Source organism: Phaenicophaeus curvirostris, chromosome 17 (assembly GCF_032191515.1).
Source record: "Phaenicophaeus curvirostris isolate KB17595 chromosome 17, BPBGC_Pcur_1.0, whole genome shotgun sequence".
Taxonomy (NCBI): domain Eukaryota; kingdom Metazoa; phylum Chordata; class Aves; order Cuculiformes; family Cuculidae; genus Phaenicophaeus; species Phaenicophaeus curvirostris.
In genome coordinates, this window is record NC_091408.1 from 5,835,578 (window position 1) to 5,863,294 (window position 27,717).

At 61.1% G+C, this 27,717-nt stretch overlaps 5 protein-coding genes across 9 annotated transcripts in view; 3 read left to right on the forward strand and 2 right to left on the reverse strand.

Annotated features, from left to right (window-relative positions):
• AP1B1 (adaptor related protein complex 1 subunit beta 1) overlaps window positions 1-8,422 on the forward strand; it is a 95,074-nt gene extending 86,652 nt beyond the window's left edge. Inside the window, exon 24 of the transcript XR_011338656.1 lies at window positions 8,411-8,422. The gene's annotated coding sequence lies outside the window, so the exon portion shown is untranslated. The remainder of the gene's footprint in view (window positions 1-8,410) is intronic.
• RASAL1 (RAS protein activator like 1) lies at window positions 13-9,588 on the reverse strand. Its single transcript, XM_069871250.1, has 21 exons — window positions 9,451-9,588; window positions 8,011-8,067; window positions 7,810-7,923; window positions 7,673-7,734; window positions 7,459-7,585; window positions 6,684-6,765; window positions 6,467-6,604; window positions 5,670-5,758; window positions 5,458-5,575; window positions 5,214-5,367; window positions 4,930-4,994; window positions 4,704-4,816; window positions 4,321-4,513; window positions 4,102-4,239; window positions 3,255-3,399; window positions 2,778-2,953; window positions 2,564-2,701; window positions 1,867-2,002; window positions 1,652-1,766; window positions 1,520-1,584; window positions 13-182 (listed from the first exon to the last, which is right to left on the reverse strand). Exons 1-21 carry the CDS (start codon window positions 9,513-9,515, stop codon window positions 13-15), a joined length of 2,460 nt encoding a protein of 819 aa, XP_069727351.1. The 5' UTR covers window positions 9,516-9,588.
• Window positions 9,589-14,072: 4,484 nt separating this feature from the next.
• Window positions 14,073-16,565, forward strand: WSB2 (WD repeat and SOCS box containing 2). Its single transcript, XM_069871374.1, has 7 exons — window positions 14,073-14,265; window positions 14,425-14,556; window positions 14,857-14,957; window positions 15,190-15,362; window positions 15,603-15,716; window positions 15,844-15,951; window positions 16,157-16,565. The coding sequence occupies exons 1-7, from the start codon at window positions 14,208-14,210 to the stop codon at window positions 16,317-16,319; spliced, it is 849 nt and encodes a 282-aa protein (XP_069727475.1). The 5' UTR covers window positions 14,073-14,207; the 3' UTR covers window positions 16,320-16,565.
• Window positions 16,566-17,168: 603 nt separating this feature from the next.
• On the reverse strand, window positions 17,169-20,829 carry RFC5 (replication factor C subunit 5). 2 transcript variants are annotated; one of them, XM_069870720.1, is made up of 11 exons: window positions 20,797-20,829; window positions 19,598-19,662; window positions 19,391-19,527; window positions 19,220-19,299; window positions 18,845-18,918; window positions 18,570-18,729; window positions 18,355-18,436; window positions 18,109-18,238; window positions 17,845-17,922; window positions 17,697-17,751; window positions 17,169-17,430 (listed from the first exon to the last, which is right to left on the reverse strand). In XM_069870720.1, exons 1-11 carry the CDS (start codon window positions 20,826-20,828, stop codon window positions 17,334-17,336), a joined length of 990 nt encoding a protein of 329 aa, XP_069726821.1. In that variant the 5' UTR covers window position 20,829; the 3' UTR covers window positions 17,169-17,333. The 2 variants fall into 2 exon arrangements, with proteins under 2 accessions (XP_069726821.1, XP_069726820.1); XM_069870719.1 differs by having other exon boundaries at window positions 17,697-17,922.
• A 5,550-nt stretch (window positions 20,830-26,379) lies between these two features.
• KSR2 (kinase suppressor of ras 2) overlaps window positions 26,380-27,717 on the forward strand; it is an 85,219-nt gene continuing 83,881 nt past the window's right edge. For all 4 annotated transcript variants that reach the window (XM_069870892.1, XM_069870893.1, XM_069870895.1 and 1 more), the window contains exon 1: window positions 26,380-26,559. In XM_069870892.1, the coding sequence (XP_069726993.1) occupies window positions 26,383-26,559 (177 nt within the window). In that variant the 5' untranslated portion in view covers window positions 26,380-26,382. The remainder of the gene's footprint in view (window positions 26,560-27,717) is intronic.

Genomic DNA, 27,717 nt, shown 5'->3' on the forward strand with positions numbered 1-27,717 from the left:
CCCCGCCGCCGTTCAAATGCGGGGGGCCGGGGAGGAGCTTGGAGGCGGAGGGGGGCTCGGTGCCGAGGGGGCCGTCGGGGGCTCTCGGGGGGAGCTCGGGGCGCCGTCACGGCGGGCGAAGGCGTCGTGGGCGATGTCCAGGTCCCGCAGCACGGCCTGCAGCCGCTCCGCCACGGGTCCGCCTGCCCCCACCGCCGGCAGGGTCAGCGCCGCCCCCGGCACCGACCCCCGGCACCGATCCCTGCGACCCCCATCCCTGCGACCCCCCCTGCACCGACCCCCCTGCACCGACTCCCTGCAACCCCCCCGTGCAGCCCCCCCTGCACCGACCCCCCTGCACAGACCTCCCTGCACCAACCCCCTTGCAACCCCCCTGCACTAAAACCCTGCAACCCCCCCTGCACCCACCCACGGTCCCCCCCCACCAGCCCCCCAGCCTCCCCTGCAGCCTCCCCCGCCCCTCCTGTCATCCATCCCCCAGACCCCACTCCCTGCACCCTCCCCCGGACCCACTCGAGTGCATCAGCCACCCGCGGGGAGCGCATCCGTGTGCGTGTGCCTGGGCACGTGTCCCCGTGTCCGTATGTCCCTGTGTCCCTGTGTCCCCCTGTCCCTGCCTCCGTGGGTATTTGCTGTCCCCTGGTGGAGGGAATCCACTGAGAGCTCTCTGTTGTACAAGCGTGTGCCTGCGTGTGCAAGCATCTGCCTGCACGTGTATGGAGGATTGTGGAAGCGTTTGCATGAATGTGCAAGTGTGTGCAAGCATGTAAGTGTGTGCGTGCACGTGTAAGCGTGTGCAAGTGTGTGCATGTGTGTGCAAACCTGTGTGTTTGTGTTTGTGCCTGCACACGTGTGCAACTGTGCATGCATGTGTGTGCATGCATGTGTAAGTGTATGCAAATGTGTGCATGTGTGTGCAAGCGTGTGCAAGCCTGTGCATTTGTGTTTGTGCCTGCACACGTGTGCAACTGTGCATGCATGGAAGTTTGTGCATGCACGTGCAAGCATATGCAAGTGTGTGCATGTGTGTGCATGTGTGTGCAAGTGTGTGCAAGCCTGTGTGTTTGTGTCTGTGCTTGCACACATGTGCAAGTGTGTGCATGCATGTAAGTGTGTGCACGCACGTGTAAGCATATGCAAGTGTGTGCATGCGTGTGCAAGCCTGTGTGTTTGTGTCTGTGCCTGCACGCGTGTGCAACTGTGTGCATGCATGTAAGTGTGTGCATGCATGTGTAAGTATATGCAAATGTGTGCATGTGTGTAAGTGTGTGCACGCACCTGTAAGCGTATGCAAGTGTGTGCATGTGTGTGCAAGCATGTGCAAGCCTGTGCGTTTGTGTCTGTGCCTGCACACGTGTGCAACGGTGCATGCATGTGCGTGTGCGTGCAGGTGCAAGCGTGCGTGTGTATGGATTCATGTGTGTGGATTCATGTGTGTGGATTCATGTGTGTGGATGCGTGTGCCTGCGTGTGCCAGCCCTGTCCCGGTCCGTCTGCAGGTGCAGGGTCCCCCCCGTACCTGCCAGCCCCAGGCTGGGGGTCTCGGCCTCCGCGCCACTCTGGTGTCCCTCAGCGCCCGCTGCCCTGCAGGACAGGGACCCTCAGCCCCCTGCCCGCCGCCACTGGGGTCCCCGCGCCCCCCCAGCCTCACCGAGCCCCCGCCCGACGGAGGTGCCCGTAGAGGGTCTGCGCTGCCGCCGCGGGGTCCAGGGGGTCGTTCCACTCGCCCAAGGCCACGGTGCGGTGTGTCCGGCTGCACCCCGGCGCTGCCAACGACACCGCGGTGAGGGTGCCGGGGTCACCCTCCACCCATGGGACCCCCCCTACCCATGGGACCCTCCACCCTGGGGTGCCCGCCGGCCTTACCGGTGGCGTCGGGCTGCAGGCAGCAGGTCCAGCGGCCGGCGCGGAAGGTGCCCGGGTGGCAAGTGGGCAGCATGGCCTGGTTGCCGCTGCTGGCCTGGCGCAGCGCCCACAGCCACTGCCACAGCTCCTGGGTGCTCTGTGGGGACAGCGAGGGAGGGTGGCACCCCGCCGGCACCCCGGGGCCACCCTGATCCTCCACGGAGGAGGAGGAGGGTGCCAGTGGGCACCAGTGATGCTGCTGGAGGCACCGGGGGTGGCATTACGGGCAGGGGACAGGGAGTGACAGCTTGATGGCACAGCTGCCCAGGGAGGACCTGGCGGGAGGTGGCACTGCGGGACACAGGGGACCCCAGTGACCCCAGTACAGACAGGGCTGGATACCCGACTGATCCCGGTATAATAGAGATGGTTCCCCAGTGACCCCAGTACAGAGAGTTGGTTCCCCAGTTACCCCAGTACAGCCAGGATGGGACCCTCCAATTTTCCCAGTACAGCCAGGACCCAGATACCCCCCTGACCCCAGTACAGATGGGGCTGGGCACCCCAGTGTTCCCAGTACAGCCAGTGCGTGCTGGATTTGGGACTGGGTCTGCTCCCATTGTCCCATGGGAATGGGGGTGGGTGCAGGGAGGAGGTACCTGGGGCTCCGGGTTGGGGGCTCCCAGTGCAGACTGGGGCAAACTTGGGGGGCACCCACCTTGCATTGGATATAGGTGGTGCTGAGCTGCTCCGTGCCATCCTGTGCCACGATCTGCAGGATGTAGGGGTGCTGGAAGGTGCCCTCATCCACCTGCTCCACTGCCCGCATCCGTGGCACGGGGATGGAGCAGCGCACCTAGGGACCCCAAAACACCACGTCACTGCATCCCCACAGCACCCGCCGTAGGGTGGGGGGCATGGGCAGCACCCACCTGGCACGCGGGGGACTTGGAGTAGGTCAGAGCCTCGGTGCTGAGCCAGAAGTACTTCTTCTTGAAGCGGGGCAGCAGGGTGGGCGCCCCCGCCACGCGGGTGTGTAGGTACCCCTCCTTGATGGTGCCAGAGGGGTGGGAGAGCGCTGGTGGCACTGTCCCCTCACCTGCTGCCGCTGTGGCACAGCCGGGCAGGGAGGCAGCAGCGTCACCCCATGTGCCACTACCTCCCAGGATGATGCCCATCCTGGCAGCATCCACGTGGCACCCAACGGGCCCCCCTCCCTAGGGATGCTCCCAGAGATGCTCCTAGGGATACTCCCAGGATACTCCTTGGATGCTCCCAGGATGCCCTCTGGGATTCTCCTGTGGATGCTTCCAGGATGTTCCCATGATACTCCTAGGGATGCTCTCAGAGTGCTCCCAGGGATGATGACACCAGAGTCAGCCCCAGCGGTGTCCCCCGTGCCCACTCACCCTCAGTGCTCTCCACCGTGACCAGGCCATCCAGGAAGGCTTTGACGCGGGTGACGCTGGGCACCAGGACAGGGTGCAGCGGGGCCATCCAGGGCTCCTTGCCCTGCCCCAGCTGCAGCCCCAGGTTGCCGATGCTCTGCAGCGCCTGTGCCATGCGGGGAAGGGCTTGTGCTACCGTACCCGTCATGGTGTGGGGGCTAGAGGAGGGGTATCCCCACTCTGGATGCTCCCCTGCACCCCAGGGGCTTGGGAATTGGGGAGTAAAGCGGCCCCCATCGCTCCCCAAGTCCCTATCTTTTACCAAGGGTCTCCATCTCTTCCAGTGGTCCCCATCGCTCCCCGTGGTCCCCATCGCTCCCCAGGGTCCCCATCGCTCTATGGGGTCTCCATCCTTCCCCAGAGTACCAATCCCTCCCCAGCATCCCCATCTGCCCCCGAGGTCCCCATCTCTCTTCAAGGTCCCCATCCCTCCCTAAGGTCCCCATTACTTCCCAAGGTTCCAATCACTTCCTGAGGTCCCCATCCCTTCCTGGGTCTCAATCCCTCCCCAGCATCCCCATCTGTCTCAAATACCCACATCTCTCTCCCAGGTCCCCATCTCCCCCCAAGGTCTCCATCCCTCCTCAAGGTCCCCATCCCTCCCCAATGCTGCCATCCCTCCCTAAGGTCCCCATCCCTCTCTAAGGTCTCCATCCCTCCCCAATGTCCCCATCCCTCCCCAATGTCCCCATCCCACCTCAAGGTCCTCATCCCTCCCCAATGTCTTCATCCCTCCCCAAGGTTCCCATCTCTCCGCAGTGACCCCATTCCTTCCCAAGGTCTCCACCCCTCCCTGGGGTCCCGTCACCTTGGCGAGCAGCAGGAGCGTGCGGCCAGTGCGGGGGTCAGCGTGCTGCTCCCGGAGGCTGAAGAGCTTCGGGGTGAGGACAGCGGGGGCGAAAAAGCGGAGGAAGAGAAACCCACTGATGGAGAAGTACCGCACGTCCTGGCCAGGGACAGGGACAGCTCAGGGTGGTGGTCCCGGTGACACGGGGAACCTCAGCCCTGGCCTCACCGCGTGGCCCACCTCGTGCTGCTCTGAGGGGAACCGCTCCTCCACACGCCTGCGGAGCTGCTTGAAGGCCGCTCTCATGAGGAGAGGACACTTCTCCACTGAACCCACGATGGCATCGACGATGTCCCCCAGGTAGCCCTTCAGCAGCTCCAGGCTGCTTTCCCGCACCTGCGCCTCGGACAGGGACCCTTTGAAGGAGATCCTCCTGCGGGGATAACGCCGGGTCAGGGGCACGCGATGCCCAGGAATGGGCCACCCTGAGGTGGCCAAAAGCCATCGGGGTGACTCACGGACTCAGCAGCAATGGGTGACCCCTCCCACAAGGGACACTGGGATGAGGATGGCTTGGGACATGCCCAGCAAGTGTTCTCCCCCAGCCACCTCCCTGCACTTGCCTGCTCCGGCTCAGCTCCATCTTGCCTGGGTCCAGCTCCACGTACTTCTTCTCCTCGAAGATGCGGTTCACCACAGGCTTCAGGACCTCATGCAGGTAGGGCAGCCCCACCACCTGTAAGGGACGGGAGGTCACCGTCTGAGTCCTCAGACTGTTCCCTGCCACCCTGCTGGGACCCAGTGCCATCGCGGGAAGGCGTAGTGGCCCGCGTCCCCTCCTGCGCTCACCTTCATGAACTGCTCCACCGACTTGGAGGCCAGTGAGTTGGAGCGGAAGAGGGTGTTGGGGTCCGCTGGAAGAGTGCAGAGGCCATGGTGAGGTGGGCATGGGGTAATGGTGTTCCCAACCCCAGGGACAAGTGGCACCTTTCTGCCTTCCCCTTGGTGGCCCCTTTCCTGCCCCCCACCTTGGTGGCCCCACTCTTCTCCCCGTAGGAGCAGGAGGAGACCTTGGCAAGCCAGTTTCCCAGCTCGAGGGGGATGCAGGTGGTGCCCCAAGCCCTGGCACTTACTGGTCCTGGCCAGCTCGCAGGTGATGAGATAGTCCAGGAGGGGCACGACCAGCCCCTGCCCCAAGAAGATCTTCACCAGCTTGGTGGCCACGTCCTGCCTGCTCTCCCCCGAGGTCACCTCCTCCAGGATGGCCAGGGCTGTGCCGGCGGCAGGCTGTGGGGAAGGCAGTGTTGGCACAGTGATCTCCCTACGCCAGGGGGGTCCCTGTCTACCCCCAAGGGTCCCCCGCCCCACAGCACCCACCTGGGCAGGGCAGAGGATGGGCTCGGTGAGGAGCTGGATGAGGGGTTGGTAGTAGATGTAGGGTAGGATTCTGTCCTCCACCATCCGCACCGCCAGCCGCAGGGCACCCAGGTGCCCCCTGCAACAACACCGGAGGGGCTCGGCCGTGTCCTGCACCCCCCAACTCCATCCCTTTGGCCCCTTCCCTACTGGGACGGGAGGGCTGTGCTCACCCGTGGGTCTCGGTGGCGCTGGGGAAGGGCAGGAGCTGGAACCAGCCCTTGAGGGGGGCTGCGTAGATGGTGTCCAGCGGGAACTCGACCTGAGGGGCCAGAGGTGGGGTCTGAGATGGGGACACACACACCCCAGCACCCTGCGCTGCACCCCCACAGTGGGGACCTGCCTTGGGTGAGAGCCCAGCACACAGCGAGGATACCCCAGTGATCCCAGTACAGCCAAGGCTGGCACCCCAGTGACCCCAGTACTGATACAGCTGGATGCCCCACTGATCCCAGTACCCCAGGGCTGGCACTCCAGTGATCCCACTATAAATATGTCTGGATACCTCCCCCTACTCATCCCAGTATCCCAGAACCAGTACCCCAGTGACCCCAGTACAGATACGCCTGGATACCCCACTGATCCCAGTACCCCGGGGCTGGCACCCAAATGATCCCAGTATAAGCATGGCTGGATAGCGTCCCCTGCTCATCCCAGTATCCCAGAACCAGTACCCCAGTGACTCCAGTACAGCCGTGGTAGGCTATCCCAATTTTCCCAGTGCAGCCAGGTCCTAGATCCCCACCTTGACCCCAGTACAGGCAGGGCTGGGCACCCCAGTGTTCCCAGTACAGCCAGTGTGTGGGTATGAATGGATTTGGGGCTTCAGCATCACCCCAGGCACACCCTGGGGGGGGTGTCTGGATGACCCCTGCCCCATCCCCATCTCCATGGGTCCTCTGGACCCTGAGCACGGGGAGGGGCTGGAGGATGCTGAGGTGGCCCTGGGACCCTGCCCTGAAGTCCTCACCCGTCCCAAGAAGTCATTCTTGCCCACGATGTCCCAGTCCCACACCTCCACGCTTAGCACGGTGTCCCCCAGCTCGCCCTCCGCCAGCTCAAACTCCAGCACCTCGTCCCAGTGCGGGAAACGGGTTTTCTTAATCACCTGCTGGGGACAGGGATGGGTGTCAGGGTCGGGGGGACACGAGGTGCCTGAGCCCCTGGATCCCAGCACCCCGACTCACGGCTGTCTCCAAGGTGTGCCCGCAGCACGAGACCCGGGCGAAGGGGTCCGAGGTGCCTGAGGGGTCTCGGGGTGCCAGGTCCCTGTGGGGAGGTGGGGGTCAGTGGGGGTGCAGCGGGCAGGGGTCCTGTCCTCATCAGCATGGTCCCTACATCCCTGTGCCCCCTCTTTTTCCCAGCACTGCTGGGCACCAGTAGGTACTGGGGGTATGCTGGGACCCCATTCCCTGGCTTTCCAACCCCACTCCCCCAGTCCCTGGGGACCAAACAAACTGCACAGTGAGAGTGTGTGTGTGGGGGGGGGACTCTGCTGTCCCTGCTGCTTGTCCCCATGGCCAGCTGGTTGCCTTGGGTACCTGCTTTGGTTGCCATGGCAACAGGATGCTGCCTATGCCACCCAGCAGCGTGACGTCTGGCAGCCACGCGTGTGGGCACACGCACGCAGGCAAACACGCACGCAGGGGCACACGCACACAGGGCCGAGCGGAGGGGCAGCTCGGGGTGTGCCTCAGTTTCCCCTGGTGCTGAAGCCAAAGCTGCTTGGATGGGGGCTGTCCCCTCCCTTTGTCCCCAAACAGTGCTGGCATTCCCTGCTGAGACCTCACAGCATCATCACACGTGTGTTGGCATCAATGCCCTCAAGCAGAGACACAGCAAGTGCGTAGAGGGGATGATGAGCCCCATGTCACCGCTGTCGCCATCCCCTGCCCTCCTTCCCTCCTGAAAATAAGACCCTGAGTTGGTGGCATCCCCATGGTGCCCATCCAGCACCCCGACCTGGCCTCGACGAGGTGGCAGCGCAGCACCCGCGGGTTCTGCTCAGGGACGCACAGCTCCAGGTGGATCTCTCCCTGCACCTCCTCGTCGGGGTCCACGGGCGCCAGGCTGAGCCAGCTGTCCACACCTGCCGAGGGAGACAGGGTGGGTGCCCCAGGGTGCCACGCTGGGGCCCCGCTGACCCCCACCCACGCCCACCGTGCCGCCCACTCACCCCGTGGCTCTGCTGAGATCTGCTGGCGGCTTAGTGAGACCTTCCCGATAACATCATCCTGCCTGCAAGGGCACAGACACGCCAGGTGCTGAGGCCACCGAGAGGGACGTGCCACCCACCTCCATCATCCATCTTACCCGATGGTGTCTTCATCCAGCACGTAGACGGAGAGGTTGTGGAAGTCGCGGGCCAAGCGCAGGGTGTATTCCTCACCCCAAAAAGGGTTCAGGCTCTTCCACACCGTGGCCGTCCTGCATGGGAGAGGTGGCTGCACCCCTGCGAGGACATCTGTCCCCCCCCCCGTGTCCTCCCCTGGGCTGGCACAGTGTCCCCCGTACCTGGCCACCACCTCGTTGTCCACCTTGACCACGCAGTAGGGATCGCTGGAGCCAGACCTGAGCAGGGGATGGAGGGAGGGATCTGAGCATCAATCCCCACCAGTGAACACCAGCCCCATGGGTGAGATGAGTTTTCCGGTCTCATCCACAGTGGACACTGGGATGGGGACACCACCTTGTAGGTGCTCCTTGATGTGAGGACCCCCTGTGGGGCACCCCAAGCCATCACCCTGTGTTCCCGTGGCCCCCATCCATGGGTCCTGGTGTCTAGCCAGCAGCACAGAGTTCCTGTGGGTGGCAACCCACGGTGTCACGGTGACCCCAGCCTGGCCCTGGGCTCAATCCCTTCTGCGGGGGAGGATGAGGATGGAGGGGATGAAAGGGATGAAGCTGGATTCAGGGTGCTTCCACCTGGTCCCCTGCAAAGCCCCTTCCCCAGTCGCTCACGGCAGGTGGTGCAGCACCCAGGGGTGCCAGTCGTGGGGTGATTCTGGAGCCCCGACTCCCCAGCTGGTGGAGCAGGGCGTGCTGGGGGGGCTGGGCGTGTCATACTGTGCGTGGGGCCAGGGAGGTGACCACAGCCTCGTCAGCCACGCGTGGGAGCATCCCAGCTGCGGGCACAGCGGGCAATGATGCATTCTGGCTAACGCACATCTTTGTTCTACCCAGGGGTAGCTCAGTGCCCCCCCTTGCCCTCCCCCGCCCAGCAAAGCCCCCACACGGCCAGTCCACAGGGATGTGCAGGCAAACTAGATGAGAGGGGGTCACCCCGAACCCCTTCACAGCCCCAGGACTGGGTTTGGGAGCAGCATCAGGCACCTCCTCCCCGTCCTGGGGGGCCACATCACCCCATTGTGCCCAGCCCCCCCGCAGCTGGACACGCAGCGTGGGACCACGACCCCTGCCAGACGGGGAAACTGAGGCAGGGAGGCTGTGTAGCTGCGGCCGTGCCCAGCGTCCCCAGCCCTGGGAGCGGCCGGCGGTGCCAGGTTGGCACATCCGGATGCGCGTGGGGTGCCAGCTCTGCCGGGGCGTATCTGCAGGGCATGAGCAGGTGGGGGGGGGAGAGAAAGGGGGGGGGCTGCACCCCCCCACTCATCAACCCCCCCTCCCCTCAAGGGATGGGAGGGGGCAAGGAGTGGGTGCCCGTCAGCTCTGGGGGTGCAGGGGACTGTGCCCCCCCCAGTGCTACCCACAGCCCTATGGGGACACTGGGGGCTGCCCGGAGGGTTGGGGGGCTCATACCCCTCAATCCGGGGGGGGCTGGCAGCCCCCTGCCACCCCCAGACCCCACCTTTGGGGCAACGGGGTCCCTTCCAGCATGGGTGCAAGCAGGGACCCCCGAAGCCGCAGGGAGAGCTGAGAACCCAGGGGTGTCCCCCCCACCCCCCAATCTCCCAGGGGATTTGGGGGGCTGTGAGCCCCCCCCCAGCCACTCACACGTCCTTGGCGGGCAGGTCCTTCCCCTCCACCACCCGGCAGTGCAGCGAGGTGGCTTTGGCCATGCTGGCAACTTAGGAGCCCATGGGGGGGCTGCGATGGGTGCTTGTGGGGTGCCCTGAGTCCCCCACCCGGCGGATGGGGGGGGCCTCCTCCTCCTCCTCGCTCGTTTCTCGCAGTTGCTTCTTCCTTTTTCCTCTACGGGGTTGTTTTTTTCTCCGTGCTTCACTCCCCACCTGCGCCCGAGCGACGAGCAAGCGAGGCGAAGCGCGGGCACGCAGCAGCGGGCGAGCTCGGGGGGGCTGGCACCGTGCCCACAGGGCCAGTGGCCACCGTGCCGCTAGCCACAGGTTGCCCACTCGGTGGGGACCCGCCGTGGGGTCCCCCTGTCTGCCGGCGACCACCGGTGTGGGGGCAAAGAACCCCCACTCCGAGCGATGGGGAAACTGAGGCACAGGGTGGGCCAGCTTGGGGGGCTGGCTGAGTGCCCACTGGGCATGTGGCGACCGTGTTGGTAGCCACAGGTCGCTCACTGGCCTGGGACCACTGCGTGGTCTCTGTCTACAACAGATCATCAGCGTTTTAGCATCCCCTGTTTTAGCACTGGGGAAACTGAGGCACAGGGCCGTGGCTGAGAGGTGTCCCCCGGGGCGGGGGGTGCAGCTGCGCTCCTGTCACCGCTGAGTGGCACCAGGGACTGTCCCCAGGCTGGGGGTGTCTGGGCTGTAACACCCCCAACCGTGGCGGGGGGGGGCATGGGGAGCATCAGTCTTTGGGGGTTGGAGAAGGAAACAGCTTGGGGGACCCCATGGGACCTTGTCCCCCTGTGGCATCGAGCACAGAGTGGGTGCTGGAGCGTTGGGGTGCTGCTGGGGGGGTACAGAGCGGGTGCTGAAGCCTTGGGGTGCTGCTGGGGGAGCACAGAGCAGGTGCTGGAGCCTTGGGGTGCTGCTGGGGGGGCACAGAGCAGGTGCTGGAGCCTTGGGGTGCTGCTGGGGGGGCACAGAGCAGGTGCTGGAGCCTTGGGGTGCTGCTGGGGGAGCACAGAGTGGGTGCTGGAGCCTTGGGGTGCTGCTGGGGGGGCACAGAGCAGGTGCTGGAGCCTTGGGGTGCTGCTGGGGGGGCACAGAGCAGGTGCTGGAGCCTTGGGGTGCTGCTGGGGGAGCACAGAGTGGGTGCTGGAGCCTTGGGGTGCTGCTGGGGGGGCACAGAGCGGGTGCTGGAGCGTTGGGGTGCTGCTGGGGTGGCACAGAGCGGGTGCTGGAGCGTTGGGGTGCTGCTGGGGGGGCACAGAGAGGGTGCTGGAGCCTTGGGGTGCTGCTGGGGGGGCACAGAGAGGGTGCTGGAGCCTTGGGGTGCTGCTGGGGGGGCACAGAGTGGGTGCTGGAGCCTTGGGGTGCTGCTGGGGGAGCACAGAGCGGGTGCTGGAGCCTTGGGGTGCTGCTGGGGGGGCACAGAGTGGGTGCTGGAGCCTTGGGGTGCTGCTGGGGGGGCACAGAGCGGGTGCTGGAGCCTTGGTTGGGGGAATCTCTGCTAGGGGGGTGTCGAGGGGCTGCTGGGGGGCAGGGAACGGGTGGGGGGACATCTTTGGGGGGACAGCAAGCGGTGGCTTGGGGGGCACCGTGTGTGTACTGTGTGTGTGTCACTGCCGGGGGTGTCATCGAGCGGCTCCTTGGGGCGGGGGTGTCGCTGCCGGGGGTGTCACCGTGTGGGTGCGGGGTCCTTAGAGGGGTCAGTGCTGGGATGTCACCGTGTGGGTGCAGGGGCTGTCCCCGGTGCGGGTCTGTCCCGTGTCCCCGGTGCGGGCTGTCCCCGGTGCGGCATGTACAGTGTCCCCAGTGTGTTCCCTCCCCGGCTCCCGGTGAGTCCCGTGTCCCCAGTTCCCGATATGTCCCATGTCCCCGGTCCCCAGTGTGTCCCTTGTACCCTCCCCTGTCTGTCCCGTGTCCCCGGTCCCCGGTCTCTCCCCTCCCCCGTTCCCGGTCTGTCCCGTGTCCCCTCCCCGGTATGTCCCATGTCACCTCCCCGGTCTGTCCCGTGTCCCCAGTCCCTAGTGTGTCCCCTCCCCGGTTCCCGGTCTGTCCCGTGTCCCCGGTTCCCGCTGTGTCCCCTCCCCGCCATGTCCCGTGTCCCCAGACCCCGGTCTGTCCCTCCCCGCTATGTCCCGTGTCCCCAGTCCCTAGTGTGTCCCCTCCCCGGTTCCCTCTGTGTCCCATGTCTCCGGTCTGTCCCCTCCCCGCTATGTCCCATGTCCCCTACCCGGTTCCCGGTCTGTCCTGTGTCCCCGGTTCCCGCTGTGTCCTGTGTCCCCTCCCCGGTTCCCGGTATGTCCCATGTCACCTTCCCGGTCTGTCCCGTGTCCCCAGTCCCTAGTGTGTTCCCTCCCCGGTTCCCGCTGTGTCCCGTGTCTCCGGTCTCTCCCCTCCCCGGTTCCCGGTCTGTCCCGTGTCCCCGGTTCCCGCCGTGTCCCCTCCCCGCCATGTCCCGTGTCCCCAGACCCCGGTCTGTCCCTCCCCGCTGTGTCCTGTGTCCCCTCCCCGGTTCCCGGTATGTCCCATGTCACCTTCCCGGTCTGTCCCGTGTCCCCAGTCCCAAGTGTGTCACCTCCCCAGCTCCCAGCCTGTCCCGTGTCTCCGGTCTGTCCCCTCCCCGGTCCCCAGCGTGTCCCTTGTCCCCTCCCCGGTCTGTCCCGTGTCCCCGGTCCCCGGTCTCTCCCCTCCCCGGTTCCCAGTCTGTCCCGTGTCTCCGGTCCCCGCTGTGTCCCCTCCCCGCTGTGTCCCGCGTCCCCTCCCCGGTTCCCGGTATGTCCCACTGTCCCCTCCCCGCTGTGTCCCTCCCCGGGGCGGTGCCGGGCTCGGCGCTGCCCCCTCGGGGGGCGGGACCGGAGGGGGCGGGGTGGTGGCTCTCCGGGCTCTGTTCCGGGGATACCGGGGAGGGGGGGTACCGAGGGGTACCGGGGTTGGAGGGGGGGCGCCATGCGGCCGCTGGGGGTGCCGGGGGGCCCCGGGGCCGGCCCTGCCCCCGCGGAGCAGCCGGCGCTGCTGGCGGAGCTGCGGCCGGGCCGCGCCCAGCGCTACGACTGGAAATCGAGCTGCGAGACCTGGAGCGTCGCCTTCTCCCCCGACGGAGCCTGGTTCGCCTGGTCGCAGGGACACTGCGTGGTCAAACTCATCCCCTGGCCCCTGCCCGAGCCCCTCCTGTGAGTAACGGGCCGGGAAGGGAGGGTACGGGGGGGCCGTGACCCACTCCTTGGAGTCATGGGATGGTTTGGGTTGGAAGGGACCTCAAAGCCCATCCAGTCCCACCCCCTGCCATGGGCAGGGACACCTCCCACTGGATCAGGGGCTCCAAGCCCCATCCAACCTGGCCTTGAACCCCTCCAGGGATGGGGCAGCCACCCCTGCTCTGGGCAACCTGGGCCAGGGCCTCCCCACCCTCACAGCAAAGCATTTCCCCCTGAGATCTCATCTCAATCTCCCCTCTTTCAGCTTCAAACCATCCCCCCTCATCCTATCCCTGCACTCTCTGACCAAGAACCAACCCCCCAGCTTTCCTGGAGCCCCTTTCAGTGCTGGAAGCTGCTCTAAGGTCTCCCCGCAGCGTTCTCCAGGCTGAACAGCCCCAACTCTCTCAGCCTGGCCTCGTACGGGAGGTGCTCCAGGCCTTGGATCGTCTTCGTGGCCTCTCTACAACTACCTGAGAGGAGGTTGTGGAGAGGAGGGAGCTGGGCTCTTCTCCCAAGGGACAGGGGACAGGATGAGAGGGAATGGCCTCAAGCTCCACCAGGGGAGGTTCAGGCTGAACGTTAGGAAAAAAAATTTCACAGAAAGGGTCATTGGTCCCTGGCAGAGGCTGCCCAGGGAGGGGGTTGAGTCCCCTTCCCTGGAGGGGTTTAAGGGACGGGTGGACGAGGTGCTGAGGGACATGGTTTAGTGATCGATAGGAATGGTTGGACTCGATCCAGTGGGTCTTTTCCAACCTGGTGGTTCTATGATTCTATGATTCTCTGCGCCCACTCCAAGAGGTCCATGTCCTCCCTGTGCTGAGGGTTCCAGAGATGGACACAGGGCTCCAGGTGAGGTCTCACCAGAGCAGAGCAGAGGGGCAGAATCCCATCCTTTGCCCTGCTGGCTGTGCTTCTGGCGCAGCCCAGAATATGGTTGGCCTTCCAGGCTACCAGTACATGTTGCTAGCACACATTGAGCTTCTCATGAACCAGTAACCCCCAGGGCCTTCTCCACAGGGCTGCACTCGATCTCTTCATCCCTCAGCCTGTATGTATACTAAGGATCACCTTGACCCAGGTGCAAGACTTTGCACTTCACCTTGTTGTACCTCATGAGGTTTTCATGATCCAAACTCTCTGGCTTGTCCAGGTCCTCCTGGATGGCATCCTGTCTGTCAGGGGTGTCAGCCTCACCATTCAGCTTGATGCCATCTGCAAACTTGCTGAGGCTGCTCTCAATCCCATTATCTATGTCATTGGTGGAGATATTAGACAACACTGGTCCCAGAACAGATCCCTGAGGGCCACCACTCGTCACTGATCTCCATCTGGACATTGAGCTGTTTCTCCCAGCAGCTGCAAAACCTCAGAGTGCAAGAGCCGGGGCAGCAAAGCGGAGGTGAGGAGCCGAGGGGTGGCCAAGGAGAAGACGCTGGAGTGCGGCCAGATCGTGTGGGGCCTGGCCTTCAGCGCCTGGCCGGTGGCAGAGGCTGAGGAGACGGACTCCACCTGTGCATTGGGTCTTCCCTGCATGATCTTGGCCACGGGGCTCAACGACGGGCAGATCAAGGTCTGGGAGGTGCAGACAGGTGAGCAGCCCTCACTGGCAGTGGAGCAGTCATGGCTTCAGGCTGGTTTCTCTCCCCCTGCTCCTCCTTGGAAGGAGATTCTGTCTCCATGGGGTGGGCCGGAGTCCCTCCCCTGCCTTGTTCCCCATGGATGGTGCTAAGCACAGCTACTCTCCGCAGGACACCTCCTCTTCAGCCTCCTGGGACACCAGGACGTTGTCAGAGACCTGAGCTTCGCTCCCAATGGAAGCCTCATCCTTGTGTCAGCCTCACGGGACAAGACCTTGCGTGTCTGGGACCTGAGCAGAGATGGTAGGAACGTGCAGGGACATCCCTGGTGCTTGGTCACCCCTGGCTGTGGCATTGCCAGCAGGAAAGAGTGCGGAGAAGATGGGAGAGGATCTGTGGGGACGGTATTCGAGGTAGAAGAGGAGAGTCCTCTGACACAGAACAGGGGGTCTGAGAGGCATAGGAGGGGGTTGTAAGGAGACAGAGCTTGGGGAGCCCCCAGCCCCATGTGTATTCATTCCCTCCTGGGAAAGGGAGGGGAGAGCAGGAGCTGGGCTGCCTCTCATGCTCCTGTCTTGTGACTTGCGTGTCTGCTGTCCCCAGGGCGGCAGGTCCAGGTGCTGTCAGGCCACATGCAGTGGGTCTACTGCTGCTCCATCTCCCCGGACTGCAGCATGCTCTGCTCCGTGGCTGGAGAGAAGTTGGTGAGTCCTGCTGGGTGGGAGCTGTCCTGTGTTCCGCTGAATCCAGCGTTCCCCTTGGCCCTCCCAAGAAGTATCCCTGTAAAGAAGGGGCCAGGCCAGAGCCACCCTTGCTCCTCAGGCATCCCAACTCTGCATGGAGGAGCTGGTACCAGAGCCTACATGCCTGAGGTGCTTCTCTTCTGCTCCTGCCCTGGGGATGCTCCCAGGCTCAGCCCCTACCCCTGTCCTGCAGGCGCTGCTGTGGAGCATGCGGTCCTACACCCTTATCCGGAAGCTGGAGGGGCACCAGAGCAGTGTGGTGTCGTGTGACTTCTCTCCAGACTCAGCACTCCTCGTCACCGCCTCCTACGATGCCTGTGTCATCGTATGGGACCCCTACACCGGGGAGCAGCTGCGGACGCTGCGGTACAGAGCCAGGGGACCAGTGGGGGACTGTGGAAGGGGGCCAGAGCGATGCCATGGGGGACTCTTGGGGCCAAGTGTGGTGTCCTTCCTAGTTGGACACGGCCACTACCTTTCCCTTTCCCAGAGGCTGAAGTGGGGCTCTGACTGGCTGGGTTTGACCCTTCTGCCAGCCTTGGAGCACCGGGGATGGGGCTCATGGCAGCCCAGGGCTGACACTGGGCTTGTTCTCCCCATCTGTAGCCACGTCCCACTGCACTCAGCACTGGACTACAGCAGCGAAGTCCACATCAGCTCACTACGCTCCGTCTGCTTCTCCCCTGAGGGCCTCTACCTGGCCACGGTGGCGGATGACAGGTGAGAGAACACCCTTGGGCACCTCTGGTTGGAAGAAAGTCCCAGCAGGACACCACCAAAACAACCAGGAGCTGCAGGCACTCTGGGGATGCCAGCCTGGCATTGTGTTCTCTCCTTTTCTCCTCAGGCTCCTGAGGATCTGGGCATTAGAACTGCGGTCTCCAGTTGCGTTTGCTCCCATGACCAATGGCCTGTGCTGCATGTACTTTCCACACGGTGGTTTCATCGCCACAGGGTGTGTATTCAGTAGGAGAGTGGAGAAACATGGGGCTTCTCCCTCCTCCCGCAGCTTTGGGGCTGCTTAGCAAATTCTGGGGGTGCAGGCTGGTTTCTTGAGCTAGGGAACATGTTTTTACTGCAAGCTTGGCTTATTTGGGAGTAATTGAGCTCTGTTGAGTCTCTCTGCCCTGTGCTTATGCGTCGTTTGCGTCCTTTTGCAGGACCAGAGATGGCCATGTCCAATTCTGGACCACTCCAAGGGTCCTCTCGTCGCTAAAGCACTTGTGTCGCAAAGCTCTGCGCACCTTCCTGACGACGTACCAGGTCCTGGCACTCCCCATTCCCAGGAAGCTGAAGGAATTCCTCACTTACCGGACTTTTTAAGGCAGTGCGGAAAGTTGAGGGGTGGAGGTGAGAGCCCTCTGCCCAGTGATGGGGTTGGCCTGGGTCAGAGGAGGCACTGCAGCATCTCGCTGACCCGTGAGCTGTGGGGCAGGAGCATTGCTGTTCCCCCTGTTTCAGGGCTGTGTCTGTGAATGTAGAGGGATTTTTTTTTTTTGGTGTAATAATACTAGAACCCAGCAAAAGTGCTTGCAGAGGGCAAGGGGCAGAGCTGCAGTGGCCCTGGAGGGACACAGGTCACTCTGTCCCCCTGCTGCCTGCGAGTTCTGGGGTAGGTGCTTTTGCTTCCAAGTGCAATGTTGTGGGGTTAAGGTAGCAGCCGCAGTCTGAGCGGAGCTTTTGTTGTTCGTACAAATACGGGGCTACAACCACACCTGACAAAACCCTCACGGGGATCGGCTCGTGCTGTAGCTTAGTTCCCAGAGGATTGTGGGCTCTGCTGCTCTCCCGGTCTGGGCATGAGCTGGACAGACCCGAGCAGGTCTCTGCAGACTAAACAGCAGTGACAGAATAAAAAAAACATTCCTCACATCTTTCCTTTTGGCTGGTAGAGGTGACCTGGGGATGTCTGGCCAGGCTGGGTCCCAGGACTTCCAGCCCTCCTGCCACGGTTGTTGGGGTGGTAGAGAGTGCCTGCGTGGCTCTGAAGTGCAAAAGACCAGTGCTGGGGAGGGTTGGTCCACCATAAGGTGGGACATGGGGCTTCCTGCAGCCCCAAGCTGCTGTTCCTCCCTTGCTTTCTCTCTCCATTGGAGCTTGGCACTTCAGTATCCCCTCAGCCACCTCCCTTCAGTCCTTGAGAGGGAAAAAGAGAAGACAAGTGCAACCTGCTGGGCTTTGGAGGCATCTGTATTTCCTCAGGGAGCTTAGAAATGATGCTGCCTGACTTGTGCACCTCGGCTGTGGGCTCAAGGCTTGCTAAAAGTAAACAAAAGGGTGCAGGGAGCAGCTCCGAACACAGGGCTCCCTTCCAGCTTCTGAGAGATACAGCAGGACTCAGGCTTCAGCCACGATCAGGTCCCTGGTGACTTGGAAAGCCGCGATGAGGGAGCTCAGCTGAATCTTTTCACTGGTCCCAGCAGCCAGCCGGTACCTGGAGTGGGGGGCAAGGGCAGGTTTGGGTGTTGACACCAGCATCTGCATCCCCACAAAGCAGCAGCCCCGGCAGGGATGCAGCAAAGCAAGCGCAGTGCTAGTGGGTTTGTGTGACAGGGACGGATGCGCTGGGCTGTGGGCACCTGCCAGCCGTGCCCACCGGCTGCCAGGAGCTGGCACAGTGTGATCCCCACGGGGTGGGTGCGCTGGCAGCCCCACAGCGAGGGTGTTTTGAGGCAAGGGCCGGGGTGAGCTGATACTTACTCGATCTCTGCCATTTTGATCAGCAGCTGGATGCGGATTGAGGGTGGGAAATCGACTGAGGAGAGGAGATGGCATGCATTGGCGTGGGCTGGGGAGGGATGGTTGGCCCTCCCCGGCTCAGCCAGGAGCCGTCCCTGCAAGCCCCTACCTCTGTGCACAAAGAGGTGGATCTCAATGAGGATGTCCTGTAGTGCCAAGCCCTTCAGCGTCTTCAGCTCCATGATTTCTGAGATAACAGCAAGTGAAGGGTTTTTATCCAGACTTTTCCCCTGTGAGATCCCACTCCTCATCCTGCAACAACCGCGAGGACCCTCCCCAGCTGAAGTAGGAGGTCACACGGTGGAAAACCCTGGCAAAGAGGATTTAGAGCAGTGGGGATTAAACCCCAGGGCCCGCAGAGCAGGAAGGATACTGCGATAGGCAGTGGAAAAGTCCTGGTTCAGCATCCAGTCGAGGATGTTGGCAATGTCAGACTTGAGGGGGTGTCCTGTGCAGGTGTAGACATTCTCCTCTGTCACCTTCCCGAAGGCCATGGTGGTGCTCTGAGGAAGAAGAGGGTGGAGGAGGGAGGAAGACCTCGGCCTGTTCTCCACTGACCCCTCCAAGGCAGCTGCTTTTGTGGAGCCGCTCGCTGCCGGCTTGCGGCCATGGTCCATACCTGCAAGATATTGAGGGCTCTGCGCATGTCACCGCTCGAGAGGGTCACCAGAGCCTTCATCCCATCCTCTGTTACATCCACCCTGGAAAACAAGATCTGAGGCTGCAGAGGGAGCCAGCGCTTCCAGAGGGAACTAGAACCATGGTAAACCAAACTTGCTGCTCCTCCTTGCCTATGGAAGTGGGGAAGAAGGGGGTGTGGAGGCTGCTGCTCACCCCTCCTCCTGTATGACGTGCTGCAGCCGGGGCACCATCAGCTCCGGGGTGAGGGGCCCGAAGCGGAAGCGAGTGCAGCGGGACTGCAAGGCGGGAATGATCTTGGAAAGGTAGTTGCAGATGAGGCAAAAGCGGGTGTTTTCTGTGAACTTCTCGATCACTGCAAAGAGGAAGAAGCTTATCCTCATCTGCTGCCTTGCATGGGCTGCTACCTCATGCTGGGCTGGGAAAGGCTTGAAGGGGTGCAACAGCGTGAGGTGCCCAGTGCCCCTCACCTCGCCTCAGGGCGTTCTGAGCATCCTGGGTCATGGCATCGGCTTCATCCAGGATGACGAGCTTGAAGCCCTTCCTACAAAGAGAAGGAAACCGGTGGCAGCTTTGGTCCCAGCGGCTGAGTTTGTGGTGAAGGGGGAATGTGGGATGCTTATTCCCAGCCTGACCCCCCATAAACACTCCTAGGGAAACCTCTGGAACAGCATCTTCCTCACTCATCCTTGCCACCCTCATCCTCCCCGCTTGCAGGCACCTCTGACAGCTTCCGATCCGCTCCGGCACGCTGCCCACCCCAGAAGGCCCCCAACCATGCCTTCCAAGCCGAGCACCAGGGCAGGGGATGACGAAGGGATGGGCAACGTAAACCTGCTACTTACTTGAAGATGGTCCTGGTGCTGGCGAAGCTCAGGATGGGCCCTCGGACAATGTCGATACCTCGGTCATCTGAGGCATTGAGCTGGAGGGAGACAGCGTGGATCTCCATCCCTACTCACGGATGCATCCAGAGGTGGGGAGGACCCCACTCCCACCATCCCATCCCCACATACCTCCAGCACCATGGAGCCAAACTCCCGCTCCCGGTAGAGCTGCCTGGCACAGGCAAGGATGGTTGAAGTCTTACCGGTACCGGGAGGTCCATAGAGGAGGAGATGCGGGAGCCGATCCTCGCTGATAAACCTCTGAACTGGGAAGGAATAACGGGGTTGGGGGATGCCCTGTATCCCCAGTGGTGCTGGGGGGAGGGAGTTACTTACTGGTGCTGAGGATATCTTGGTGAGACACCAGGTCTGACAGTGCCTGCGGCCGGTACTTCTCCACCCTGCATGGGAGAAAGGAGGGATCATCCCAGACAGAGTGCACCGGGAATGGGGGGGGGTGTCAGCATGGAGAGAGCAAACTGGGAATGGGAGGGGATCATGGGGGATAGTGGGGAGTCAGCATGGAGAGAGTGCATTGGGAATAGGGGGGTTCAACATGGAGAGAGCAAACTGGGAATGGGAAGAGGCCACAGGGAATGGGGGAGTCAGCATGGAGAGAGTGCAGTGGGAATGAGGGTATGCAGCAGAGAGAGCGCAGTGGGAATTGGGGGCGTTCAGCATGGAGAGAGCAAACCAGGAATGGGAGTAGGTCACGGGGAATGGGAGGGTCAGCATGAAGACAGCGTGCCGGGAATGGGGGGGGATCACAGGGAATGAGGGGGGAGGAGGGGGGGTCAGCATGGAGAGAGTGCACTGGGAATGGTGGTAGTAGGGGGGTGTCAGCATGGAAAGAGAGCATTGGGAATAGAGTGGGGGTCAGCATGGAGAGAGCAAACTGGGAATGGGAGGGGATCACGGGGGATGGTGGGGAGTCAGCATGGAGAGAGTGCACTGGGAATGGGGGGGGATCACAGGGAATGAGGGGGGATGGGGGTCAGCATGGAGAGAGTGCACTGGGAATGGGGGGGGATCACAGGGAATGGGGGGGGTCAGCATGGAGAGAGTGCACTGGGAATGGGGGGGGATCACAGGGAATGGGGGGGGTCAGCATGGAGAGAGTGCACTGGGAATGGGGGGGGATCACAGGGAATGGGGGGGTCAGCATGGAGAGAGTGCACTGGGAATGGGGGGGATCACAGGGAATGGGGGGGTCAGCATGGAGAGAGTGCACTGGGAATGGGGGGGGATCACAGGGAATGGGGGGGGTCAGCATGGAGAGAGTGCACTGGGAATGGGGGGGGATCACAGGGAATGAGGGGGGGGTCAGCATGGAGAGAGTGCACTGGGAATGGGGTGGGGGGGGTAGGAAGGAGGCCCGTGGTGGTGTGGGGGGTAGAATCAGCACGGAGAGAGCGCACCGAGAATTGTGGGGAGGGAGTTGGGGGGGGGATCATCCCGGAGCAGCGCCTGCCGCATCCACCACCCCCCCCCAATCCCGCTCCCCATCCCGCCCCGTTCCCCTTCCCCCCCGGTACCAGGGCAGGTTCGCGCCGCCCGCGCGCGCCATCCCCGCCGCCTCGCGAGAGCCCCGGGGGGGCGGGGCGGGCCCGGGGCGGCCCTCAGAGGGTTCGGGGCGGCTCCAAGGGCTGGGGGGGGCGGTTGTTGTTGGCGCCTCGGGCTCTGGAGCGAGTGCAGAGAAGAGCGATGAGGCTGGGGAAGGGGCTGGAGGGCAAGAAGCGGCTGAGGGAGCTGGGGGTGTTCAGCCTGGAGAAGAGGAGGCTGAGGGGAGACCTCATTGCTCTCTACAACTACCTGAGAGGAGGTTGTGGAGAGGAGGGAGCTGGGCTCTTCTCCCAAGGGACAGGGGACAGGACGAGAGGGAATGGCCTCAAGCTCCGCCAGGGGAGGTTCAGGCTGGACATTAGAAAAAAGTTTTCATAGACAGGATCATTGGGCACTGGAAAAAACTGCTCAGGGAGGTGGTTGAGTTGCTATCCCTGGAGATGTTTAAAATACAGGTAAACGAGGTGCTCAGGGACATGCCCTGTTCAATGTCTTTATCAATGACCTGGATGAAGGCATCGAGTGCACCCTTAGCAAGTTTGCAGATGACACTAAGCTGGGTGGAAGCGTGGATCTGCTGGAGGGTAGGGGGGCTCCAAAGGGATCTGAACAGGCTGGACTGCTGGGCTGAGACCAATGGCAGGAAGTTTAACAAGGCCAAATGCTGGGTCCTGCACTTGGGGCACAACAACCCTGTGCAGCTACAGACTAGGAGAAGTCTGTCTAGAAAGCTGCCTGGAGGAGAGGGACCTGGGAGTGTTGGTTGAACCCGAGCCAGCAGTGGCCCAGGTGGCCAAGAAGGCCAATGGCATCTTGGCTTGGATCAAACGGCGTGGCCAGCAGGTCCAGGGAGGTTCTTCTCCCTCTGGACTCAGCACTGGTGAGACCGCTCCTCGAATCCTGTGTTCAGTTCTGGGCCCCTCACCACAAGAAGGATGTTGAGGCTCTGGAGCGAGTCCAGAGAAGAGCAACAAAGCTGGTGAAGGGGCTGGAGAACAGGCCTTATGAGGAACGGCTGAGAGATCTGGGGGTGTTTAGCCTGGAGAAGAGGAGGCTGAGGGGAGACCTCATTGCTCTCTACAACTACCTGAAAGGAGGTTGTGGAGAGGAGGGAGCTGGGCTCTTCTCCCAAGTGACAAGGGACAGGATGAGAGGGAATGGCCTCAAGCTCCACCAGGGGAGGTTTAGGCTGGACATCAGGAAAAAATTTGCTGGAGGTGCTGGATGCAGCCTCTTCTTGCCAGAGTCACCTCTGAAGGAAGAGTGGCCTGTAAGAAGAGGCTTAGAGGGAAAATCAACCTAAGGTGTCTGGTGGGGATGCTCAGGCACTGCTCCACTTTACAGGTAATAGGTGGAGAAAGGAGAGCATGGTGGCAGTTGGAGGCTCTGGATTGGGAAGCACGGGCGGGGAGATAAGTGATCCATTGGGAAGTAAAGGTGATGGGGAGTGTATTGCAAGGGCGAAAAAATCACGGGGAAATGGCAAGGGAAGGGAAAAACACAAAGAGCTCCAGGTCAAATCCCATTGCAACCCCAAAAGCTGCCTGAGGGCAGCTGCTTTCCAATTATTTTTTCTTTTTCTCCCTGGTTGGTTTTCTTTTTTCCCCAGGGCTCCGTAAGGGAAAGCAGGAGCTCAATGCTGAGCTAAGCAAGCCTCAGCCGTTCCTCTGTGCGCGTGACAGCTGTGACAGATGGCCCTTCCCATGACAAACCCTTCTTGAGCGCTTGGGAACCACCTGGGAGCTGCAACCTGGAGCCCTGACGCGCTTGGGCTTCTCCCATGAGTAAAGGGTCTGGAGCTGTTCTTCTTTCCTTGCATCTGCCTTCACCTGGGCCGGGCTCTTCTCCTTCAACATTGATGTTTCCATGCATTTCTTCCCTTTCTTTCCCTATCAGTAATAAATCTGGAGCTCCAGACCAAATCTTCTGCTTGCAGCCAGTGTGTGCGCTCAGATCCGTGGTGATATTTTCTCACCTCTTTTTTGAATAGATTGCCTTAAGGATTTATATTTTTTAATCAGTTATTGTTTAATATTGTTAAAACTGATGGGTGCATCCCCTAACACCTCCCCCAATGATTCTGCATCGTTAAGGCTGGTCACATCAGACTTGATAAACAGTGCTAGGAATTTATAGCGCTATCGATAGGGTCATTTACAGCCCAGGGGCATCAGATGAATCCCATTGGAAGAAGATTAGGGAATTCCAGGTAGGGATGCTGGTGGCAGAGATGCTTTTTAACAGGGAATATTCATATTTCTAAAATATTAATATGGAATGGAGACAAACCTGAATTTAGTCAGTTGCCAACAAGCCAGAGCAACCATTTTCCACTTGTGGCTGACAGCAAAAGCTTCGTGGGGTGGTTTAGTGGGGCTAGAATCATAGAATCATGAAATGGTTTGGGCTCGAAGGGACCTTAATGCTCATCCAGTTCCACCCCCGGCCCTGGGCAGGGACATGTCCCACTGGATCCGGTTGCTCCAAGCCCCATCCAACCTGGCCTTGAACACCTCCAGGGATGGGGCAGCCACCACTGCTCTGGGCAACCTGGGCCAGGGCCTCCCCACCCTCACAGAAAACGAGTTTTTCCTAAGATCTCATCTCAACCTCCCCTCCTTCAGTTCAGAACCCTTTCCCCTTGTCCTGTGCCTGCACTCCCTGATCAAGAGCCCCTCCCCAGCTTTCCTGGAGCCCCTTTCAGTGCTGGAAGCTGCTCTAAGGTCTCCCCCGGAGTGTTCTCCAGGCTGAACACCCCCAACTCTCTCAGCCTGTCCTCCTACAGGAGATGCTCCAGCCCTCGGATCATCTTCATGGCCTCCTTTGGACTTGCTCCAACAGCTCCATGTCCTTCCTGTGCTGAGGACTCCAGAACTGGACACAGGGCTCCAGAAGAGGTCCCACCAGAGCAGAGCAGAGGGACAGAATCCCCTCCCTCTCCCTGCTGGTCCTTCTGCTTTGGATGCAGCCCAGGCCATGGTTGGCTTTCTGGGCTGCAAGTGCACATTGCTGGCTCATGTTGAGCTTCTCATCCACCATGTGGATGTGGTGGGAAAAGCCTTGTGGTTGCTCTGAGCTCATGGATGTGCAAGAAAACCAACACAGGTGAATTAAGGCATTACAAATACATTTTATATAAACGAATCGTGTCCAAACCAGCTTGTGTTTAAGGAATGAAGCAAGGAATGTTACTGAGGAACAGCGCATGCAAAGAGCCCGGTGCTGATAAAGAAGGAGATGAATAATTCAAGCTGTCCAAGGCTGCAGAATAGGAAAACGCACATTTTCTGACTGACCTCGGGCTGTTCCCACCATCCATAACATGCATCTGCCTTTCCCATCATGGGCCAGCCCACTGTTGAGTGTGTGAGTTCTCCTTCTGACTGTAACAGGGTATTTTTGGGGAGCACGAGGCTCAACCTATTACAAAAATCACTGCAGGACTTCTGCTGGTGGTGGCTTTGGGTTGGGTGGGTCTTTCCTAGTGGAGTCTCCCTGCATTTTATTTTACTTTATTCTTTTATTTTACTTTATTCTTTATTTTATTTTACTTTGTTTTACTTTATTTTTTACTTTATTATACTTCACTTTATTTTGCTTTAATTTGAAAGGCAGATATTGAGATTGTGGGAATGTTTTTTGCCCTGAAATTGGAATGATGGAGATGGGGAGCAGTGGTGTGGGTGAAGGACGCTGAGGGGGAGAGAGCCCCAACAGTCCAGTTTTGAGCTGGGTCTCTCAATATCCTCCCTCCTCTGGGTCCCATCCCATTCTTCCCTGCCTTCTCATTGATTCTGGGAACAGCAGACCCAGGAATTGCTGGGCTGGTGGCTTGGATGTTTGGGAGTAGAACATAATCTGTTGTTGCAAGTGCGCTGGGTACAGCGAGTGCCTTCCCCTCTTATCTCTGGTTTGGTCATTGAAAGACTCGATTAACCACAGAGCCATCAGGAGAGGACATTTCCAGCCTGGTGGGGTTTTTTCTCCTGTGCTTCAGTTAATGACAGGAATTGCATCGCATTTCCAGCACGGGCGAGAGTTCCATAGCTGATGATGATTGCTTTCCCCATGAATGCCTGCCTTGCCTTTTCCTTTCCCCCTTTTCTTTCCCTTTCTCTTTCCCTTTCATTTCTTTTCAGTTTGGCTGTGATAGTCTGGCATCTATGCCCTTTTTAATTAGCATATATAATATAATATAATATAATATAATATAATATAATATAATATAATATAATATAATATAATATAATATAATATAATATAATATAATATAATATAATATAATATAATATAATATAATATTTCTTCCTCCTTCCTTTTCCCCTTCCTCTTCCTCTTTCCCTTGGCCATTCTCGACTGCCTCCAGGTATCTTGTGTGTGTGTGTGTGTGTATATATATATAAAAATGTATATGTGTGTATATATTTATACAATTATATTAAAATTACAGAAAAATGGTATATAAAACCATATATGTTTACATATATGTACATATATAATATGTATATAAAATATTTTGTATATAATACATACATAAAGTTCCTGCAAAGGCCCCCCTCATTGCCCCAAGCCCCCCTCATTGCATCAGGGTCCTCCCTCACTTCAGCATTCCCCCACTGCACCTGCCCCCTCACTGTACCTGCCCCAAATCGCAGCATCCCTCCCATTCCACCTGCGCCCCCATTACACCAGGCTCCCCCTCCTATTGCACCAGTGACCCCCTCCCATTGCACCAGTGACCCCCTCCCATTGCACCAGTGATTCACTCCTATTGCACTACGTTTCTCCCATTGCACCAGGGACCCCTTCTCATTGCACTAGGATTTCCCTGTTGCACCAGGGACCCCCTCCGATTGCACCAGGGACCCCTCTCCGATTGCACCAGGTTTTCCCCATAGCACCAGGGCTCCCCTCCTATTGCACCAGGCTCCCCTCGTGTTGCACCAGGGTCCCCCTCGTGTTGCACCAGCGTTTCCCCATTGCACCAGGGACCCCCTCGTATTGCACCAGGGACCCCCTCGTGTTGCACCAGGGACCCCCTCAGATTGCACCAGGCTCCCCTCCTATTGCACCAGGGTCTCCCCATTGCACTAGGGACCCCCTCCTATTGCACCAGGCCCCCCCCCCATTGCACCAGGGTCTCACTCCTATCATGCCAGGGTTTCCCCATAGCACCAGGGTCCCCTCCTCTGCACAATTCCCCCCCCCTCCCCGCATTGCACCTGCCCACCCCATCCCAGCATCCTCCCATTGCACCAGTCCCCATCCCGTCCCCTCCCCACCCCATTGCTTCAGCCCGGGGGTGTCGGTGCTGGTTGGGGGGGGGGTGTTCGGTGTGTGTGTGTGGTCGGTGTGTGTGCGGCTCCCGCCCCGCCCCCGCCCCCGCCCCGCCGCACCCGGGGATGCTGGGGGGGGCGGGGGGGGCAGCGAGGCGGCCGCGGCGCCGCGGGGACGGCTCGGTGGGCACCGCGGGGAGGGGGGGGGCTGGCGGAGGAGGAGGAGGAGGAGGAGGAGGAGGAGGAAGGTGGAGGGGAGGGGAGGGGGGGGCGCGGCGAGCGATGGATGAGGACAACATGACGAGGAGCGAGGAGCAGCAGCTGAGTCTGCAGAAGGCGCTGCAGCAGTGCGAGCTGGTCCAGAACATGATCGACATCAGCATCTCCAACCTGGAGGGGCTCCGCACCAAGTGCGCCGCCTCCAACGACCTCACGCAGAAGGAGATCCGCACCCTGGAGGTAGGGGCCCGCTGACCCCCCCCCCGCCTCCCCTATATTCAATGCATTCTCCCCCCACCCGGGCCGCACCGGGCTCCCCCGCGGCGCTGCGGTGCGACCGAGTGAGGCTGCGCGCTCTGCAGGTGGCCCCGAGGTGGGTCCGGCCCCGCCGGCCCCCCTAGCATCCCCCCGGCATCCCCCCGGCCCCCCAGCATCCCTCCTCCCTGGGCTCCTGCCGCCCCGGCGGGCAGCATCCCCTGTTCCCACCTGCATCCCTTCTGCCGGGCTGCATCCTCCTGGCCTGGCCCCATCCCTTCCTCCAGGCTCCTGCTTCAGCCCGGCTGCATCCCTTCCACCGGGCTCCATCCCTTCCAGTAGGCTGCATCCCTTCCAGTGGGCTCCTGCCTCCCCGTCAGGCAGCATCTCCTCGGCCCATCAGCATCCCTTCTGCCGGGCTACACCCCCCTAGCCTGGCCGTGTCCCTTTCTCTGGGCTCCTGCTTTGACAGGCTGTGTCCCTTCCAGTGGGTTCCTGCCTCCACATCAGGCTGCATCTCTTCAGCCCACCTGCATCCCTTCTGCTGGGCTGCATCCCCCTGGCCTGGACACATCCCTTCTTCCAGGCTCCTGCTTTGCCAGGCTGCATCCCCTCGGCCCACCTGCATCCCTTTCACCGGGCCGCATCACCCCAACCTGGCTGCATCCCTTCCTCCAGTCTCCTGTTTTTGGCCAGGCTGCATCCTTTCTATCGGGTTGCATTTTCCTGGCCCAGTCGCATCCCTTCCAGTGGGTTCCTACCTCCCATCAGGCTGCATACCCTGGGCCCACCTCCATCCCTTCTACCAGGTTGCATCCCCCTGGCCTGGTCTCATCCCTTCCTTCAGCCTCCTGTTTTGGCCAGGCTGCATCCCTTCCACTGAATTGCATCTTCCTGGCCTGGCTGCATCCCTTCCCATGGGCTCCTACCTCCCACCAGGCAGTGTCCCCTTGGCCCACCTGCATCCCTACCACTAGGCTGCGTTCCCTGGCCTGGCCACATCCCTTCCTCCAGGCTCCTGCTTTGGCTGGGCTGTATCCCCTCCAGCCCACTGGCATCCCTTTCACTGAGCTGCATCTTCCTGGCCTGGCCAACAAGCTCCTACCTTCCATCAAGCTGCATCCCTTCGGGTCCCCTGCGTCC

Excerpts from the sequence above, each read along its gene's own strand:
- WSB2 (XM_069871374.1), top strand. The coding sequence starts at position 14,208 with ATGATCTTGGCCACGGGGCTCAACGACGGGCAGATCAAGGTCTGGGAG. Across the intron at positions 14,266-14,424 it reads GGTCTGGGAGGTGCAGACAG|GACACCTCCTCTTCAGCCTC; the intron begins GTGAGCAGCCCT and ends TACTCTCCGCAG. Across the intron at positions 14,958-15,189 it reads CCGTGGCTGGAGAGAAGTTG|GCGCTGCTGTGGAGCATGCG; the intron begins GTGAGTCCTGCT and ends CCTGTCCTGCAG.
- RFC5 (XM_069870719.1), bottom strand. The coding sequence starts at position 20,828 with ATGGCGCGCGCGGGCGGCGCGAACCTGCCCTG. Across the intron at positions 19,663-20,796 it reads GGCGGCGCGAACCTGCCCTG|GGTGGAGAAGTACCGGCCGC; the intron begins GTACCGGGGGGG and ends TCTCCCATGCAG. Across the intron at positions 19,300-19,390 it reads TTGGCTCCATGGTGCTGGAG|CTCAATGCCTCAGATGACCG; the intron begins GTATGTGGGGAT and ends GTCTCCCTCCAG.
- RASAL1 (XM_069871250.1), bottom strand. The coding sequence starts at position 9,515 with ATGGCCAAAGCCACCTCGCTGCACTGCCGGGTGGTGGAGGGGAAGGAC. Across the intron at positions 7,924-8,010 it reads GACAACGAGGTGGTGGCCAG|GACGGCCACGGTGTGGAAGA; the intron begins GTACGGGGGACA and ends TCTCCCATGCAG. Across the intron at positions 4,514-4,703 it reads ATGGAGCTGAGCCGGAGCAG|GAGGATCTCCTTCAAAGGGT; the intron begins GCAAGTGCAGGG and ends TTATCCCCGCAG.